Source organism: Monomorium pharaonis, chromosome 1 (assembly GCF_013373865.1).
Source record: "Monomorium pharaonis isolate MP-MQ-018 chromosome 1, ASM1337386v2, whole genome shotgun sequence".
NCBI classification, from domain to species: domain Eukaryota; kingdom Metazoa; phylum Arthropoda; class Insecta; order Hymenoptera; family Formicidae; genus Monomorium; species Monomorium pharaonis.
In genome coordinates, this window is record NC_050467.1 from 1,464,765 (window position 1) to 1,484,053 (window position 19,289).

The 19,289-nt window shown below is 36.5% G+C and overlaps 4 protein-coding genes and 1 long non-coding RNA gene across 8 annotated transcripts in view; 2 read left to right on the forward strand and 3 right to left on the reverse strand.

Moving 5' to 3' along the window:
• The window catches only part of LOC105828853 (septin-7), a 36,557-nt gene extending 32,209 nt beyond the window's left edge, over positions 1–4,348 (forward strand). For both annotated transcript variants that reach the window (XM_036295532.1, XM_036295533.1), the window contains one exon: positions 251–4,348. In XM_036295532.1, the coding sequence (XP_036151425.1) occupies positions 251–299 (49 nt within the window). In that variant the 3' untranslated portion in view covers positions 300–4,348. The remainder of the gene's footprint in view (positions 1–250) is intronic.
• A 3,957-nt stretch (positions 4,349–8,305) lies between these two features.
• Positions 8,306–12,237, forward strand: LOC105839914 (hydroxymethylglutaryl-CoA synthase 1). Of its 3 annotated transcripts, none has more exons than XM_028192162.2 (2): positions 8,306–8,853; positions 9,448–12,237. In XM_028192162.2, the coding sequence occupies exon 2, from the start codon at positions 9,524–9,526 to the stop codon at positions 10,889–10,891; it is 1,368 nt and encodes a 455-aa protein (XP_028047963.2). In that variant the 5' UTR covers positions 8,306–8,853; positions 9,448–9,523; the 3' UTR covers positions 10,892–12,237. The 3 variants fall into 3 exon arrangements, with proteins under 3 accessions (XP_028047963.2, XP_028047964.2, XP_028047962.2); XM_028192163.2 differs by having other exon boundaries at positions 9,465–12,237; XM_028192161.2 differs by having other exon boundaries at positions 8,308–8,853; positions 9,461–12,237.
• On the reverse strand, positions 8,911–9,535 carry LOC114254852. The gene is made up of 2 exons (XR_003626160.2): positions 9,399–9,535; positions 8,911–9,312 (listed from the first exon to the last, which is right to left on the reverse strand). It is a non-coding gene; the product is annotated as an uncharacterized LOC114254852 (long non-coding RNA).
• Positions 12,238–12,436: 199 nt separating the features above from the next.
• On the reverse strand, positions 12,437–16,437 carry LOC105839920 (ras-related protein Rab-43). Its single transcript, XM_012686568.2, has 5 exons — positions 15,411–16,437; positions 14,872–14,956; positions 14,536–14,634; positions 14,295–14,452; positions 12,437–14,217 (listed from the first exon to the last, which is right to left on the reverse strand). The coding sequence occupies exons 1-5, from the start codon at positions 15,621–15,623 to the stop codon at positions 14,110–14,112; spliced, it is 663 nt and encodes a 220-aa protein (XP_012542022.1). The 5' UTR covers positions 15,624–16,437; the 3' UTR covers positions 12,437–14,109.
• Positions 16,438–16,874: 437 nt separating this feature from the next.
• LOC105839921 (complement component 1 Q subcomponent-binding protein, mitochondrial) lies at positions 16,875–19,261 on the reverse strand. The gene is made up of 5 exons (XM_012686570.3): positions 18,924–19,261; positions 18,381–18,531; positions 18,090–18,289; positions 17,749–17,837; positions 16,875–17,245 (listed from the first exon to the last, which is right to left on the reverse strand). Exons 1-5 carry the CDS (start codon positions 19,135–19,137, stop codon positions 17,096–17,098), a joined length of 804 nt encoding a protein of 267 aa, XP_012542024.1. The 5' UTR covers positions 19,138–19,261; the 3' UTR covers positions 16,875–17,095.
• Between the last annotated feature and the right edge of the window lie 28 nt (positions 19,262–19,289).

Genomic DNA, 19,289 nt, shown 5'->3' on the forward strand with positions numbered 1-19,289 from the left:
TTAATTATTTAATTAATCTTTACGCTAGTTGAATTTAACTTTCTGATACCGCAAATGGAGATGATCGAGGGCGAAAGTTATGTTACACCTCCAGACCTCGTCAAGATCACTTCCGCTTTCGTCCTCATTTCCCTTCATCGGACATGCCGCGTATCACGCATACGCTGTTTATCGGAAAGTGTCGATCGGTGTGAAACTAGAATTTCCGTTGACACAGACAATAATCTTGATATGAAAATTCTCCTTTCAGGGCTGTCGACGGTAAAGATAAGAAGAGCAAGAAGAAGGGCCTTTTCTAATCGATCGGCAAGAGAAGCAAACAGTGAAGTGAAAAGGAGAGCAGGCAGGAAAAGTTTGATTCCGATTGCAGCGCGGTTATTGCACTTTTATGACCACGTTTATAATATGCTGACGACGAACACGAGTCAGGTAGTTTTTGTTCAACAACGGATACGCGATGTACACCGATTCTCGATCTCTCGTGAGATCCGACTATCTTGACGCTTAAATGGGCGCTAATCGAAGAAATAGCCGCTCTTCTCAAGAACTGGAAAAGCGTAGATTCAAAGAGTTTAAAAATGGGCAACGGTATTAAGAAGTCTGTGGAAACGAAAATTCGTGGAGTTAAGGCGCTCTGAAACATGAAAGATTCATGATAATCCGATCTCGGGGATCATCGTACGCTATTCCATTAATCCATAGGACTGGGAGTTTTCAGCCTGGTTTCTAATGTACAAAGATTCTTAGATTAGAGAGTCTCGAAGGTAAGATTGATTGGTTGCAAATCAATTGCGGTATCCTTGTTAATGCGGATTATTTTGGGCCGTGTCGAGATAATTTATGTGAATGTTCTGTACTTCGTTTTGTTGTTCGCGATACCTGATTCGTGTGAAACTGCAGACAGAAAGAAACAGGGAAAACATTTTCCTACGAGAGAATGCGTTTGCCTGCGCTATTTCGCGTTTCCTATCTATTCGAGAGAAAATAAAAGGAAGAGAGAACAAGAAGATACAATCATCTTTTCACGATCATCAGCGTTCAACCGCGATCACCATTTACTTCACGATAACTGTACAAAAAGAAAACCCATGTAGACATAATTTTTTGAAGAACGTAACTTTCGTACTTTCCTCGGCGCGAATTAGCTCCGTTTAAGCTTATGTATCTTTCTGCGTAATGAGAGCGTCATGTTCGCCGCCCTCCGCCATTCACATACATTAACTTTATGACTGAATCAAGGGTATTTGGCATATCAATATTTTGCACTTAGAACAGCAGAGCGTCCTGCGTTCCATATCTTGAACTAAAGAGATGAGATTATTATATATGTCGAACATGATAAGTTCAATCACTTTAGTGTTAAATTGTAATCTTGTAAGTAATTAGAATCCATTTTTCTTTGTTTACTTATTTGTACTTTATTTAAAAAAATAGATTGTAAAATTATAATTTTATTTGATGTACAAGATGTCGTAGATATCTTTACTCTATCTTTGACTTCGAATTCTTTATAGGATTATTGAACCTTTAAAGGTAATCACTGAAAAGCAAAATCTGAAAAGATTTTTACATAATCAAAAGATAAGAAGATAATTACAACATTTAGTTTTGAATTAATTTATCAAGAGGATTTCAAAATTTAGCAAAATATTGAAACTTTGCTTAAACGTTAAAAAATTATTCAAAAAGTATGATACGAAGATTGAGTTCTTTATAGACAAGAAATTTACGAGTTAAAAAAATTTCTAACGAAGCAATCTTCAATCTGTCAAGAGGAATTAGTTTATAAGAAAAAATCATTGAGGTAATACATTTTATCACGTGAATAGCATCTCCTGTCGCAGAGGGAGGTTGAACATGATATTGCACAAAAACAGCGGCCATATATTATATAAATATATTTATGTATAAATAAAAAGCGAGAGAAGAAGCGTATAATTGTAAGTTTAATTCATGTACATGTATATCTAAGTCACGCCTTACGACAGGTGTGAAAGGTCGATTGCGATAAGAACGGATCATTGTATAAAAAATAAATCTAGATGTGTTGAACTACCGCGCGATTCAAGACGGTGCGCTTTTCCCTTATTTTTTCTTGCTTCGAGGTCACTTGAACATTTTTTAATCGTAAGTGAAGTGCCAAGCTTTAGTTCCAAAAAAATAATTTCTATAAAACAAAATTTGAATAATTTCTATGTGATTATATTCGAATTTTTGGGTTAGTACAATGTCGATAACGCAAACGGAGATTATTGTAACTGCGACTTTCTAGGAAAATGATTTGTATAATATTTTTTTTCAAAGAGATTTTTATTTCTTAATTATGTTTAATGTACAACTATGTGGATTGAAGTTACATCTTTTTGGGACTTCTGAGGAATTACTAACAAAGTAGTTGAGAAATACTCGGAAATACTCCAACGGAAGTACCCTAAAATGCAGCTGCAATTTATCGTCGACGGTTATACTCGACAAACGTTTACATTCGCGCCGTCTGGAATCTGTTCACGTCGATATGTTTAGGATATAAGCTAATTAAGTTACTTCTGTGCCAAGACGAGCGAGGGAGTGAGCATTTTGTAACGCTGTAGCGGTCTCTTTGGTTACCGCGAGATGAAGTACACGGTATTCTCCCCGGGAAGATTTACGCTCGGACGCGTTTAGAAGTAACGTGCTCGTTTATCAATTCCTTGACGTTTTGAGAAACCTCGAGAGTAGTCGATTTCGTTTCCTTAACGGCCAGATGTAGCAATTTGGCGCGTCGTTGTAATTTATTATTCGATCTCATTAAAGATCTCTTCTTTCTGATTACGTTTCCTACTACTTATTTCTTCTTCTTTGTGGGATGCGAATATATTTGTTTTACATTGAGTACTGGAAGCGTAAAAAAAAGAATGGATCTACGAAATGATATGGAGGCCAGTAAAAATTGTCATTTAATGATTATCTATTAGTTTCTCAGTAACGTGTTCTATTTTACTATGCTTCCCCCGTTTCCTTCATCTCACGGGAGATAAGGATGAGAAACGAGCGTACGCCACATTCCTATTTTGTACGCATTTTTCTAATTAGGCTCGCCGGCTCGAGCGCGTTATAGCTATTTCGCAAAGATCTAATTGACTATCCAATCTCCCGTTCGCATCTGAGCGCGCACGACTTGACAGTAAACGAAATAGACGAACGGTCGCATTTGCTAACAGGAACGAAAATACGAGCCTGAAATAAGTGTGAATGTCCTGAGAGACGTCTAAGAGTCGAGAGAACCCAGTGTCTTCTCTCTACGTCTTTATCTGTCTCTTGGAGATTCGCGCTATTGACTGAGGGACATCGCCAGAATCAGTGAAGCGGATTCTAAGAAATCGATCCGGATCGTTCGAACATTCAGAGCAGGATTCAAGGTTCTGGATCCAAGGTTTCAGAATCAAATTAGAAAACCCAAGTTTCCAAGAGGATCCAACAGAATTCGAAAAAGTTCGTGAAAGAGAGAAACAATTAGATTCTCACGCGTGTCCCTTTCGAATATCTCCAAGTCGCAAATGAGACGCGTAAACGTAAACAATCGAAAGGATCAAAGTTTCATGTTACAGGGTTTTCCAGGTATTAAATTTAATGGACGTACGTTATACAAATGATTGTAATGATAAGAAAAACTCATGCTGTACAAGTCCGATTTGAAAAGTTTGTAAAAGATCGGAATTGTCACCAAAATTTTTACGAAAGCCTCGCAATAGTAACAGCGCAGTTAAGCGTCTATATTAATTAATCGCAGCAATTAATTTTCAATTTTATAAAATCTACAAATTGAACTCCGTTAAATTGCCAATGCTAATCAATTAGCTTTCTATGTTCGATGTTCCGATAAGTTTCTCCTGGAAGATCCTATCATCGCTTTGCAAGTCTCTGCGAGAATCGGCAGTCGATTGTACTTAATTATCGCACAAATTGCCGCCTGAATCGCGCTTCTTCTTGCAGCCGCGCCGGGGACGACGTCGAGCCGGATAGGAGGGCCTCGCTTAGGACCGTGGAGATAGCGGGGCCAGCTGGGTGTTATCGATAGACTATACGTATTTCTATGGACGATGCTTGTAATACGGTTTTAAGTGGTTACTCATAAGGTCATCGCGATTGCGTTTGCTCCGCGACAGGGGGAAAAGAGCTAGCGAGGGAAGGAAGGGAGGTAGATAGACGAAACAAATTTATATATTTTGCCGTGCCAGACAAAAACGAAAGCTGCCGCCGCTAATCGTAGACCAGTTGTAATAATAACGACTCACTATTGTATCGCGCGACGAACACCTTAGAGTATGTATATCCAAGTAAATTATATATAAAAAACCATATAAAACAAGCTGGGATGGTCGTCCGTTTTGCTTTCTCGCGAAACTTCCCATTGATTTAGCGCAATACGATGATAGTCCGATCTAGTTGATCGCTTCTCAAGGAAGTCATCGGTTCTCATGGTTCTTCTATGGGACTTCGAACCATATAGCTGACTCAACGAGGACAAGATAGGAATTTTCCGCGACCGCAGGAATTTTATCGTTGTCAGAAGTGTTTGTCATTACGGGCAAACACCAAATTACTTTAAAAAAATTTTTAATTACTTATTTGAGCAATTTTTATGGATTATGTGGACATGTTAAGTATGAAGCTGAATTTTTACTATTCTATATATAATTACTCAATTATTTTAAAACGCAATTTTCTAAACGACAAGTAATAATATCGATAGCCAGTGAAGGTTAAACTAAAATTGATTAGTCGCTTATCGATGAACGCAACTTGACAAGACAAAAAGTCAGTAATTGCATTTGTTTTGATGTTATAGGTTCTTTATAAAGTAATAATATTAATGCATTCGCATAATAATTTTTTAATAATTACAGCAGTGATAAGCGGAGTAGTAGAGGTAATAAGATTAATATATTCTTATCAATTATTTATCAATAGACAATATTTAATAAAATCCGAAGAGATAGAGAGACCTTTTGTTCATTTTGATATTACAATTTTTTTTTACTAAATAATATTTGTGCACTTCTGTAATAATTTTCCAAATTATTGTAGCGATATTTTAATTGAATATTGAAATATAATTGAATATCTTATATCTTATCAATAGATAATAACGTAAAGAAATAGACGCAATAAATTTGTTTTTTTTTATATTTTTAAGTTAAAAAAATATGCATTAAAATATAGTTACATTAAAGTATCTGTAAAAATTTTCCAAATCCAGCGACGTGATTGATGGAGGATAAAGTAAGATTGATTATCACGTTGTTTATCGACGAGATTTAAAGAAGCGCAAAGAGATATACTTCCAGTATATCATTTATGATGTTATAATTTTTTAAATGAAAAATTTTATGCGTTAACAATAGTATTAATACATTGTAATAATTTTATTATTTATTACAACGTACGATGTAATAAGCGGATATTAAATTGACTGTCGCATTATCGATGGACGGGAGTCAAAAAAGTGACAGATTTTAATAATTTTGCTTTGATATTATTTAATTTGTTTTTTGTATCGTTGCTCTTTATAAAATAATAATGTCAACTCATTCTCAGTAATCATCTCGAGTAAACTGTGCTACATTAATATTTCTCATCTTTGTCTAGCAAGGATGAGTAAAATTGTACTTTCACCAACAGGACTTGTACGCTTGAAGAATATTTTTATTAAGAGCGAGAATTGGGGCTACGCTGAAGCTGATCCCGCGCGGAGAGGGCATTCTTAAATTCCTGCATTCTATGAATTCCTTCTTCCGGCCTGCTTTTACTATTTCTCAACCTTCGGCCTCCGCCGTTTGAAATTGCGGCGAGGAAACGAGATGGTGGTGTGTAACGGAAAACGGGAAGTCCGAGGGTATTGGACATTGCTTTGCGCACGTATGTGATTCACGTACACGCGCGTGTCTCTCGAGAGTGTCGACAGGCGAAATTCTTTACCTCCGTGATTAACTTTGTTTTTACGCCACGTTCGTGCCCGACCTCGTTTGTTGCATCTCTCTCTCTCTCTTTCTCTCGTCACGAACTCAAAAGATTGACAACTTCTTCAATAATAATATTAAAATAATAATAGAAGATTTTTTTCCTTTCAAAAATATATTTCAAACATTTACATGTTGAGATCTTCGCCGATTCTCGGTCTTTACAAAGGATCAAACATATGCGGATTTTTTCTTTTTTGTCAATAATTTACAAGTGAATATAAACGGAAAAGAAACTATTCGAAATTCGTTATTTGAATGGTGCAGTCTGCAGATAATCGGGATTTAGAAATTCTAATTTCGAAATTGTTTATCGTTGATCGTATTGTTGGCAGCTTTTTGTAGTGCTTTTTGCGAAAATTTTTACGAACGCGTTGTCGAACAGTTGGATTTACTTATCACAAGAGATTTGAATATGCAATATTTCTATTTCTTGAATATGCAAATCATCCATTATTTATTATACATTCATTCATTCATTCACGTACTCACATAAATTTTCGGACGGACGCAAACTTGTGCGGACATTCTGGTAAAAAAATTTCATATTAACATGTATAAGTATATATAAAATATGTTTACATATGTTTATACATATATTCATATATATATTTATGATACATGGAATATATATATATATATATATATTCGCATGCCGTGCCTAACGCAGTGTTCTGTCTCTTTTGTTATGTAATTCGCCGACAAACGAATTTAACAGCTTATTTCTTTGTACCTTTTTGTAACACGACAGATATATGGATGTTCACGAGAGAAAGATGACAATGTTGACAAAAGTTTGAAGAATAAACTTAATATATTTTTGTACATTGAAGAAAAAAAAGAGTTAATTTTTCAACTCGATTTAATTTCTTCAGTTCAAATATTTATTTCATTTCTCTTCTCCCCTCTATTTCAGTTAAATATATAAATAGATACTTAAAGTTCAAGTGTTTTTCATGCACTCAAGTTAAATGCATAAATACTTCAACTGAAGAAATTCAATCAAGTTGAAAAATGCAATTAAACAAACAATTTTTTGTCTTTAATATATCGCATTAATTTCCAAAAAAAAAGGTTTAATGCATCAAAATTTACTGCTAAGTAGCATTAACGAAAACCTGTAGTTTACTATAATAGTTATTTAATATGCTGTATATAGATTTTCAGTACTGGCAGGTAAATCTTGGAACGCAGCCTATGTATTCTTTTTTTACAAGTGGACAAAATGTCAAACGGTCTGAATGGAACACGCGGCGGGTGAAGAAAAATGCAGGTTTAAATGAAAAATAAAAAAGGAGATGGGAAAATTGCGAATGTACGGCACGACATCGACGATAGACCGGTTAAATAATTACTACTGATGAGTAAATTGCCACTTGGACGCCGCGCGTAATTTTTAATCTTCGCGCTTGTGACGTGGACGGCCGTAATCTCGCCGTCGGGAGCAAGAGTTAATTCACGCGCGAGATAAGTCTTTTCATTTCTTCGCCCTTTTTCCTCCCTTTCCCCATCCACCACGAGAATATAAAGTCAAAGGAGAAAAGCAAAAAAGGCAGGTAAAAAGAAAGAAAGAAAAGAAACATGTTTTTTTTCTCTCTCTTTCAATTTTTTGTCGCCAGGCAATTACATCACCGGGTCATTTTTCCCGGCGTCGTCGAGGTCGACGTTCACGGCCGCTCCTCTGTAATAGTCGCTTGCGCGAGATCCCGTTAACCCCGAGAAGAAATAAAATTTAAGAAATGAAATTCAAATGAACAAAAAAAAATCCTCTTTGACATCCTCGTGCGCATATTCGTCGCGACCCCGTGGCCCTCTCGACGTCCGACCAGCGTGGACCGATCATCGCTGACGTCACCGACAATTTCCCAAGCAACGGCGAATTGTCATGCAAACTCGGGAGACCCGAGGAGGAGACCGCGAAATTCCGCGGAACCTTGTTCCTTCCCTCCTCCCCCCCTCCCCTTTAGTTGACCGGCGGCACGAATTGAAACGATTACGTGACGTGCGCCAAGGCTGGTAAACATCTATTGTTCTCGAATCTCGTATATTGCGTTGCCAGGGTTGGCAGCGCCTCTGGCCACTGTGCCCCGGTTACGAGAAACTACTAAAAAGCAATATGGTTGAACCCGCTCGATTTGAATGCTCAGTGATTTTTACTTGTAAATTTCATATTTTTTTGAGCAAGTATCATTCGCTGTCACTGCTACACGCATATATCTGTTTCGCTCTAACTTACTGCGCCAGTGTAGCAGACGTAGCAGTGGTGCAGCGAAGACAATAGGCCTCACGTTGTTACATTCAGCCATATTGCTCTTTAGTTTCTCGAAGCCGGGGCACAGTGCTCAGAGGCGTTACAAACACTGTGGCAACAGTGGCAACCTGGCAACGTGAAAATAATACTACAATAGGAGTTGACCAGCCCTGGCGCGCACATTCGCTCGTGAGAGCCCGGTCGCGCGCGGTCTCCTTTCACGAGGTGTCGAGACGAGCGGTCCACGTGAGTCGAGGAGCGGACGAGTGTGAGCGAGCAAACGAGCCAATGACCGGCCGACTTAACTGAGCGGAGCATAGAAGAGCGCGCGCGGGCTTCGAAGCACGCGATCGAAAGCGACGGGACCGGGATTTTCACCGAGCCGAGCGGCGGAGTTTCACTTCTAACCTGAATTCGGCGAGGAGACGAGCGGACGGGCGGGCGGACGGACGCGCGTTTGTACGCTATACGTGTGCGTTACCTTAGCGTTATCGGCGTCGACGGTGACTTGTCATTATCAGCGAGTAACCGCTAGGCGGAAGATTCCTCGGCATCGAGACTCCGCCACTAGGAACGTCGTCGCCGTGGTCGCCAGTATCGACGGTGAGTATTGAATCAGCAGGCTCGGGTCATTCGAGCGTTTTCTAAGATTTATTATTCTTTTTTTTTTACGTTTTACGATAATTTACATATAGTACATATGATACTTGCTTTCAGTCGTTCGTAACTGCAGTAATCAGCTGATTCAAGCAGTGCAGTTGATTGAAATCTTTGGTCTATTCTTTATACTTGCATTGCCAAACTGGTGCAATAAGTTAAAATGAGAAGAAATATACTTAATTTATTATACCAGTTCAGTTATAAAAAACACTTGTGTATTATATGAAAGGTACATGAAGGCATAATTTAGTCCATTTTTTACTTTGATTTTTTTCACTCCTTATTTAATGCAAAGATATTATATAAAAACATATTTTATATATAATATCTTTTGTATAATATTATATATAATCTTTCCATAACTTATGAATGCAGTTGAATTTCTTTCCAAGAATTGAACACCTGCAAATTGCATTTAATACATATGAAATCAAGTGATGTTTATTTTCTGTAAAATACTTTGTATGATACAACGTATGATACTTCACGTATAATATGGACTCAACCCTATTCAGGAGTGTGTCACGTAATGATTAGAATAATCAATCAGGCAGGTTTGACCGTCGCTGTCAGGATTACATAAATCTCATCGCGAGGATCATCTACGGGAATCATGTGGCCGAAGGACGTCGGCATCCGGGCACTGGAGGTCTACTTCCCAGCGCAGTACGTAGAGCAGACTGAGCTGGAGGCGTACGACGGCGTGGCGGCGGGCAAGTACACGATCGGTCTGGGTCAGTCACGGATGGGCTTCTGCAACGACCGCGAGGACATAAACTCGCTCTGCCTGACGGTCACGCACCGGCTGCTGGAGCGCTACGACATTAAGCCGCGGGACATCGGTAGGTTGGAGGTCGGAACTGAGACCATCGTCGACAAGAGCAAGTCGGTGAAGACCGTGCTGATGCAGCTGTTCGAGCCGCACGGCTGCACCGACATCGAGGGCGCGGACACTACCAACGCCTGCTACGGCGGCACTGCCGCGCTCTTCAACGCGATTGCATGGGTCGAGAGCAGCGCCTGGGACGGTCGATTTGCCCTGGTTGTCGCCGCGGACAACGCCGTATACGAGGCGGGCAGCGCCCGGCCGACCGGCGGCGCGGGCGCGATCGCCATCCTGGTCGGCCCGGACGCGCCCCTCGTGTTCGACCGTGGCCTTCGCGCGTCTTGCATGCGACACGCCTACGATTTCTATAAGCCGAACATGCAGTCCGAGTATCCGGCCGTAGACGGCAAGCTGTCGATCCAGTGCTATCTCAGCGCCCTGGACACTTGTTATCAGTTGTACCGCGAAAAGGTCGGGAGGAAGCGCTCCGCTGAGATCCCCGTTACGTTGACGAACTTCGACGCGATGCTCTTCCACTCGCCGTACTGCAAACTCGTGAGGAAGTCGTTCGCCCGATTGGCTTTCATCGATTTCCTCAACACGCCGGCGAACGAGATCCCCGACGGTTACAAGGACGTGGCCAAGTTTCACGCTGCTAAGCTCGAGGACACCTACTTCAATCAGGACATCGAGAAGGCGTTCATGCAGCTGAGCAAAACGGACTTTGAGCAAAAGACCCAGCCCAGTCTGCTGATAGCGAATCAAGTCGGGAACATGTACACGCCGTCGGTGTACTCCGGCCTGGTGTCGTTACTCATCTCGAAGCCGATCGGCGAACTGGCCGGCAACAAGATCGGCATATTTTCCTACGGCTCTGGGTTCTGCTCCAGCCTGTACTCGTTGACGATAACGAGGGACACGCGAGAGAATTCCAGTCTGTCGAAGATCGTCACTGCTCTTTCCTACGTCAAGTCGCAGCTGGAGGAACGTCATCGCCTTTCTCCGGAGGAGTACACCAGGGTATTGGCGTGGAGAGAACAAAATTGTCACGTTGTGCCATTTACGCCACAGAGCAGTATAGACAACATGTTCCCAGGCACGTATTACTTAACGCAGGTGGACGAAAAGTACAGGAGGACTTACAAGAGAGTATGAGGTCACAATGAATTAGACTTGAAGGTTTAGGATTGTTTATAGCTAATTTTATTCTATGAAGATATTACATATGTGTAAAATAAAAGGTTCGAGGTTTTGTTTGGTTATAAATTTTTGTCAGAACGATTATATATTATTTATGTTATATATTGGTAACATGTACACTATTTATATGTTGATCATTGGACGAGGTATTTCCATGAGAATTTATCCCACAAGTTAAGTCTTCCTTAATGATTTTTTATCTCGCTATACGTTATATATTTTATTTTTATTACATTCAAACGTAAATTTATTTTTTAATATGATTCTAAAATGTGACAAAATAACAATCGATAATCATGTAATTTATTAAGAAATGTAATTAACAAAGAATTTATACATTACACACATTGGGTAACAAATATCAGGTGTAGGTATGAATCTCAGGCACTTGCATGATTTTAATAGAAAATATTTTGATAGGACAGAAACTATTTGCGCCGATAGCTTCGTTAATTTATAAAATAAAATATAACTATTTTGCAATGTCATTTTCTCCTTACATCGTCAATTACAGGTGCTTTTAAACATATAATTCGCCGAAGTTTAATCATTATCGTTATAGCTTGTTGTATTTATATGCGATAGCGATGCAAAGTAGCATTGAAAAGTGCCTTAAGTATATAAGACTGTTATATACAACGGCAATTGTTGCATAAGCAACATAAGTTGACAGCAACTGTTGTCCAAGTTTAGAAAAAGTTTTATACACGTTTATCCTAATACTGTTTATTCAAATTTTTTAATATATGCGAAGAGTATAAATTAATTCGTACAGATACATATTTGATATTTAAGAGATTCAAATAAAAATCAGTCTTTGTGAATTTAGGATTTGTTTATTACGAAAGCATATCTTTAGATATATTCGTAATATTGAATTATGTTGTCAACTGGAATTGTCTTCTCTACCTCGCTCCACCTTTTTTAATAAATGCCTGTTAAATCTACATTATTTTAATGCAATAAAAAAGTGTTATTAAGCTAGTGTTTTATAATTCCCTTAATTATACATTCACATTTAAATAAACAATGAATAATTATCCGCAACTCCGCGTGAATAAATGATACATATGAATAAATATTAAATCAATCGGTCACAATTTTTACATAAAAAGATGATTAACTTTTGGTTATTCTGATCTCTGATGTATCATCTTTGAAGTCAGTCTATATTAATGTAAAGCTGAAGCGATTGATTTGCATGTGCGAAGATTTGTAATAAGTAATTGTACTAAGTAAATGAATTTTATTTAAAATTTACTAAACTAAAAAATGATCTCGTCTCGTTAACTCTAACAAAACTATTGTTACACATGTATTTTGGAAAAAAATATAATTTTTAAATCTGTCTACATGTACACATATAATAAAAGAATACAATAAATATTTTTTATTTGTATGATATAATTACTTTTAAAATTAAGCAAGTGTTTCAAAAATTTCAAAAAATTTTACATAACGAAAGGGAGATAAACGAAAATAAAGTAAACGAACCATCAATTTGTATAACACGTATATATTTTCAGAGTAAGATACAAATATAAAATTTATTTAACAATTTCAATAATCTTTCAAATACTTATACATAATTTTGAAACATTTGATTAATCTCGTGAGGCAGTATTACCTTATGTATTATTTCGGCGCATAATTGCAACTTAAGATACAATTTAATTTTATACATAATTTTATCTTTTTTTTGCACACGATATGAATTTTTGAAATCGATATGTATACTTTTTTCGTATCTGATATACATTTTCTTCGAAAAATGCACCAAGATACATTTATAGATCTATCCTAATTCGCGAAAACATTTTAATTGAATCTATGTGCAAGAGTTTTAATGTATCGCTCATATCAAAAATATATAATTCTCATTCGCAACGAGCATTTCGAGAATAATATACACTTACGTGCAAACATAATCAAAAAAATATATTACAACGATTTTTATATAAGCAGTAATAGAGATTCGTTATACCTTGTTTTGTTTACAAATAACAATAGCGCTTACTTAAACGAAACGCATTCTACATATCTGCCCATTCCCATTGCGCCTTTAACGCTGAATGCGGTGATCTAAATCATGTTCTTTATAATACATTGTAATTCTCGTTTGTTACACTGTTTCATCTATCTGACTGAAGCGAATTATACGATATGATAAGTTAAATCGTAAATTTTTGCCGTCCCGATATAAAAGCTATTAAAGTTAAAAATATTTTGTTTTGCTTTGGATTCATATTTTTATATGATGACACTATGGACTGCAAAGTATCAAATCTTAATGAAGATAGACTAAGTCAGATGATCGCTTTTTGCGCAAAATGCGCACTGAGAATGTGACATTGTGGATTAGTATTTACAGCTTTTGGATGGGTGCTCGGCGATCGAGAGGCCAAATCTCAATTCCGCCGTAACAACATACGTGCAAATAAATAAAATAAATTAAAAAAAAAACATTAAGTTACCACTCACATTTAAAATCCCCTATAAGCTTCTCGAGTACACTTCGCGAAATGTCATTGTGCGCGTTTAGTATATGAAAACGTGTGTAACGTTACTTTTAAGGCACTAGAATACTCTAAGATCTCTTCAGGTCTCGCGGTATTCGTGGAGTATCACGCGTGTATGCATGCGCAAGTGTATATTTGTACGCTTCCGTTAAATCGCATATAAAAATATACATATGTGCCTCTTCCCGGAGCAGCAAACTATCGAAACAGAAATGTGAGAGCCGCCTTAATTCTAAAGATTAGATCTTTATCGCGAGATTCATCTTTCCTTGGGATTAGAATATGTTGTCTCCGTTCTGCGCGGATAAAAAGATAACATTTTTAATTTGGCACCTAAATATCTTTCTGCTGTACTGATAGGATCCCACTAATCGAGCGTGTTCCATTTTTGTTAGATGTTAATTTATATTGCAATAAGATAAAAGGCAGTAGAATTTTAAAAAATTATAAAATTTATATATTACACATATTTTACATAATCTTCGCATTCAATAATTTTTAACGTTTCAATTGTCATTGAAACGATGCCACAGGAATTATCGTGATATTACCCATTTCTCGACTGTCTTTTATCTTATCACTGGACACTTTGATTGTTATATAAAAATATCTCGATCGTCCGGAAATACCGCACCGAAAGAAATATCAAACGACTTAAAATATCTTAAATGAGCAGCCCGAACAAGAAGATAGATCTCGACCGACACCGAGCTTCACTACTTCGTCCTCGCTCGCGCTAATCTGGCGATTATCATGTCGTCTCTAAAAAAACAGTGGTGCGTTGTAAATTTTTTAAATTACGTAAAGAATTTTTGTGTGACGTGAAAAACAGATTTTACCTTAAGTTCCGATGCCAGATAGAAAAAGACGGAGTCTATATTTGTGTTATCTTTGGCTGAGGTCTCCACTATGTGCAAAACTTCAGGCAGATATTGACATAAAGCTTCAGCCTCTGTTTTTTTCACCTCGCGCAGATCTTCCAAGTCACATTTGTTACCTGCAAAACGAAAGGCGTACAGGAATTGATTAACAACTACGCAATGCAATGTAAATGAGAATAAGTGTATAAGATAATCGTACCAACTAATACTAGTAGCACGTGCGACGACGTATACCGTCGGACTTCTTCCACCCAACGTTGTAAACTTAAGAATGTCGATCGCTTTGTAATATCGTAAACTAAAATAATTGTATATCTTATTAGAACAGTACCATAATTTTTCAGAAATCAGAGTCGTGTAAAGAAAACAAAACTTTAATTCCTAACAGAAAAACAATATAATTTCTGTTAATTTTCTTCATCAAACTGATTCTTTTAAATTAGAATTTATTCTTCAAATTAATAATATAGTACACGTTAATCGAAAAACAATCCATCATGTGACTTACAGAATACAGAGATTTAATTATACGTACCTACAATTACTCCATTTGCAGATCTATAGTAACTCTGAGTTATTGTTCGAAATCTTTCCTGCCCCGCGGTATCCCATATTTGTAACTGCCAATAACAATAAAAACTATAAGTTTCAAGTATTTTTAATAAGTCACTGTGAATTCAAACAAATCAAGTTATAGTATTCCTTTGGTCCACATAGAAATGTACTAGAAGTAAACTTTTCAGGGATTAACTTTAGAAATACTTGACGTAGAAAAATTTAAAAATACAAATGTCCTCAATTTCAAATTCAATTGTGAATCAAGATAACAGATTAGAAGATTCTTATTTACACAAATTATTTTTATTAAATTAAGAATTTTAGTTCTCAATTTTATTTCTTTTTTCCCGTTTTATCTTTTCTTCCCACCAAAGTCGAAGTTACCTGTACGCTTAATTCGTTTCATTGCGAATGCAGGAGAAAGAGAGAGAAAGAGAGAGAGAGAGAAAGAAAGAAAACGAGAGAGAAAAAGCGGAGGTTAAACTTCGGAGCTCGGAACTCCGAGGTGCGACGCACCTTGACCTTCTTGCCGTCAATGAGCACGGTCTTCATGGTGAAGTCGACGCCGATGGTGTTGCCGTGGCGCTCGACAAACGTGCCGGACCTGAAGCGCTGCACCACGCAGGTCTTGCCCGTACCGCAGTCGCCGATCAGCACGATCTTGAACAGGTAGTCGAAGCTCTCGTCGTCGCTCGTGGTCATCAGGTTGTCCGGGTCGCGGGACGACATTCTCGCCACGTGTTACTCGCACGAAGGCGAGGGCGATGGCGAGAGGAACTTGTCACTTCACTGGACGAGTGTCTACGCCATCGCCGATGTGTCCATCCACGAGTCCTCCCTCATCCAATTGCGTCCATTTTGGTCCATCATACGAATCACCCCGTAGCGATTTATATCAGCGACGAATCGTGGGACCGCTGACCCCTCCTTTTTCCTTTTCCCGTCCTTCCTGCTACTATTTTTAGCCGCTTTTCTTTGCGCGGTTTCATTGCGTTCATTTGTAATTCTTCTTTTCTCTTATTGTTTAAGTGTGTTTATTATGAGGTAAGTGTGTATGGGCAAACGAACGAAAGTGTGAAGTGAATGAATGTATAAATGCGATATGAAGGAGAAAAGAAGAGAATGTAAGCATGAGAGTAGCAAGCGTTATATATCTTATAATGCATTTGAGATATTTTTGCTTATTGTTACTAAATGAATGTAAATGCAAATGCGAAAGCAATTTTAAGGAAATTAATAATGTATTTTGTAATTTTGAAATGTTTAATATTGTCTACTTGCATTCATACGAAATACTTGTATGATATGAATTAGAATAGCTTTTCCTATTTCTTTACATTGAATTCCTTTTTAATTTTAACAATTCCTAGAATATTAACTTAAAAAAAACTTTCGAAAATAAAAGAAATATAAGAACATAAAATTGACAAGGTTGCATTATCTACAAATTTTAATTTCAGAAAAATTGATAAAATATCAGAACATAACTGACAAAGAGGTTGCATTATCTGTACTTCTAAGAATTTACTAAGTTTTAAAAATTCAGGATTTACGACTAAATTTTCCAAAATAAATAATCAGGAAAATATGATAGGAAAGTGATATAAAGAAACTTCTCTCTCAAGTATATGTCATATCAAATATTTTATTTTTTCTTACATTATGAATAAAACTAAAAAAACAATACAATTTATACTAAAGTTCCGATTTATTCATTATAATTGTTAGACAACTTATAATGCAATATGAATAACAAAGAATAATACTATAGTTGTACATAAGTATGAAGAATATTTATACAAAAGTATTCTGCTTTTGATATTTATAATAAAACATTTTGTATAGTATTTTTATATACTGTATGTTTTAAGTGCAACGATATTTTTATTTTCCACATTTATTAAAATAAATAAGAATAAAGGCTGATAAAAAAAGTATAGTTATCTAAATATTTGGGATATAAAAAAAACTATGTTCTAATTTAATATTCAAGCAATCTTAGTTTATTCAACATAGAATTAAATTTTCTCTTTCTATAATAGAACAGAAATAAAATTATTGTTGATTCTAATGTATTTCCATTTTATTCGAACATCTCAGTAATGAAAAATAAAAATTCGCGTCAGTACATCATTTTATTAACAATGCTTACAAACTACAGTATCATGAATTGTGGATAATTTTCATATTAATTCCTAGAATTACTTTCCAGAGGTAAACTTCGATAAGCCCTCCAGTAAGCTGACATAAGCTGTATGTTCGTAGCTTGTGCTCAAATCAATCAGCTTTTCCGCAAATTCATTCGAAATGCCTTTCTCCTCGAGGTAATTCATCAGTAGGTCATACAAGTACTGCAAAATAAATAGCACTTTATTTAATATCTGATATATCTATTAAAAAATTCAGAAGTTGTGTGTTGGAATTATCTTATGATTTGAAAAGAAAATGTCACATTCTTATTTCAACGCTCATATGATAAAATATAATGAGCTAACTTTATAAGAATGTTTACAATTTCCCAAAGATCAATAATCAAAGCAGCCATGATATAGCACTTTGTACTCAACACTTTGGGATAATATTTCATCTTTATAAATTGACACATATTTTAATTTTTTCAATTTTTGACTTTAAACCTGAAGTATATGTCAAATATGCTCCAAAAAGCCAAGATAACTTTGAAGTCCATAAATATTGAACTCTTTATAAAAGTTTCCTTAAAGATTATTTTTTTTACTATATATAAATTATAATATATTTAGTTATATATTTTGTTATTGTTAAGTATATATTTGTATTTGTGGCATTAAATAATTATCACACTGTAAAGAAATAAAGAACATAAATAACTTACTCCGTCGATAATCTCACCAGCCACGGAGTACACCTTATCACTGTGTTCTCCTTCGTACAATGTAATTTCATCAATTCCAAATATATCATCTGCAAAAAATTAAAATTTAAAGTAACATTAAAAAAATAAATAATATAATAACAATATATAAATCAAATATTGTATTTGAAATTCTATTTGTAGCATCTAATCATGATAACATATATTAGAAAATAATTTTGATAAAATAACATTGTTACAAAAAACATTGTAATTATCTAGATGAAAGCAAAAAAGCTATTTTAGTACAAATGATCTAATAATACATCTGAAAGAGAAAGTATTATAGCAAATATACTTACTATAATTATCATCAGCACCCGAGGCACCAGCTTGATTGTTAAAAGAACATGTAAAGCCTAGAGTCTGATTGCCCCTTACAATGTCCACTGTGAAAGTTGGTTTGCTTTTCATTTCGCCAATTTCAACATTATCACTATTTGGATTCATTTCCTCGGTATCCGCATCCACCGTATGATTCACATTGAAGGAAATATGAATCCTAGAATAAAATGTGATAAATTAGATATAGAAACATATCATGAATCTATATGTTATATTCACAGCAAGTATGACAGGAAAATTTTTCTTACGTATCAGCACCAGTCTTTTTTTCAAGATTGACCTCGGCACCATCAAGGGATACTGAAAAGCCATCTAATGTTGTTGGTATCGTCTTTAATTTCTGTGCCTTCTTTTCTGCTACTATCTCCTCAGCCAGAAATTCCACTAATTCTTTCTCCGCTAATAAAAAAAGATAAATATAATAGAAAATAAATAAGCAAAATATATAGAAATACAAAAAATTATTTATTTTTATGTACATTAAATAAAAAAACATGCTTTAATTGCACAACTAGATTCTACTTAGGGGGGAATCAAATTGCACAGAATGCGAAATAAAATTAAACAAAATTCAAAATTAAAAAACTTTATGTATGTACCCAGAGGACTATTTGGTAAATTACATATTAAATCTTGTTAATTCTTTGTAACTACTCTGTATTATACCTCCTGCAATTAAAATAAAGAAAAGGTAGAGATAAAAATTAAATCAAAAGGTAAAGACCAACAAATTAGAGAGGTGTTCGCGGATGATCGACGCGTGAGCGACACCCATGTTGATGGGTTAATACCTTTGGTATGAGATCTGCTGTAGCATCTACGGGCGCGGAGATCGCGTAGCTCGAGCGAAGAGACGAGGGGTGCGATCTCTACGGCTTGCCGGCGGCCACCGCACACGTTCCACAGGGCCCGGGCGGATTGACCACCGCAGTTGCCACCGCACGAGGACGACAGCATGCCACGAAGCGCCGTGGAACGTAGTGCACTCCTTACAATTCCGTTCATGCTGACGTGACTTAAGAGTCGACTCCCTCGTCAGGAAACGCGTTGCAGAAAACCGAGAAGAACCGGAGGAGAACGCGGCGTCCGGCACGAGGAAAATGGTTGCGTCACGACGGTTCGTGCTCCCGACTTCCGCTCCGATCGCAGCTTCCGGC

Bases quoted from the DNA above. Each gene is read 5' to 3' on its own strand.
- LOC105839914 (XM_028192162.2), top strand. From the start codon at position 9,524: ATGTGGCCGAAGGACGTCGGCATCCGGGCACTGGAGGTCTACTTCCCA.
- LOC105839920 (XM_012686568.2), bottom strand. From the start codon at position 15,623: ATGTCGTCCCGCGACCCGGACAACCTGATGACCACGAGCGACGACGAG. The intron at 14,635-14,871 runs GTACGTATAATT...CAATTATTTTAG, and splicing joins TGCAAATGGAGTAATTGTAG to TTTACGATATTACAAAGCGA. The intron at 14,453-14,535 runs GTACGATTATCT...TTCGTTTTGCAG, and splicing joins CGTGCTACTAGTATTAGTTG to GTAACAAATGTGACTTGGAA.
- LOC105839921 (XM_012686570.3), bottom strand. From the start codon at position 19,137: ATGAACGGAATTGTAAGGAGTGCACTACGTTCCACGGCGCTTCGTGGC. The intron at 18,290-18,380 runs GTAAGAAAAATT...ATTTTATTCTAG, and splicing joins AAAAAGACTGGTGCTGATAC to GATTCATATTTCCTTCAATG. The intron at 17,246-17,748 runs GTAAGTTATTTA...TTTATTTTGCAG, and splicing joins CTGGTGAGATTATCGACGGA to TACTTGTATGACCTACTGAT.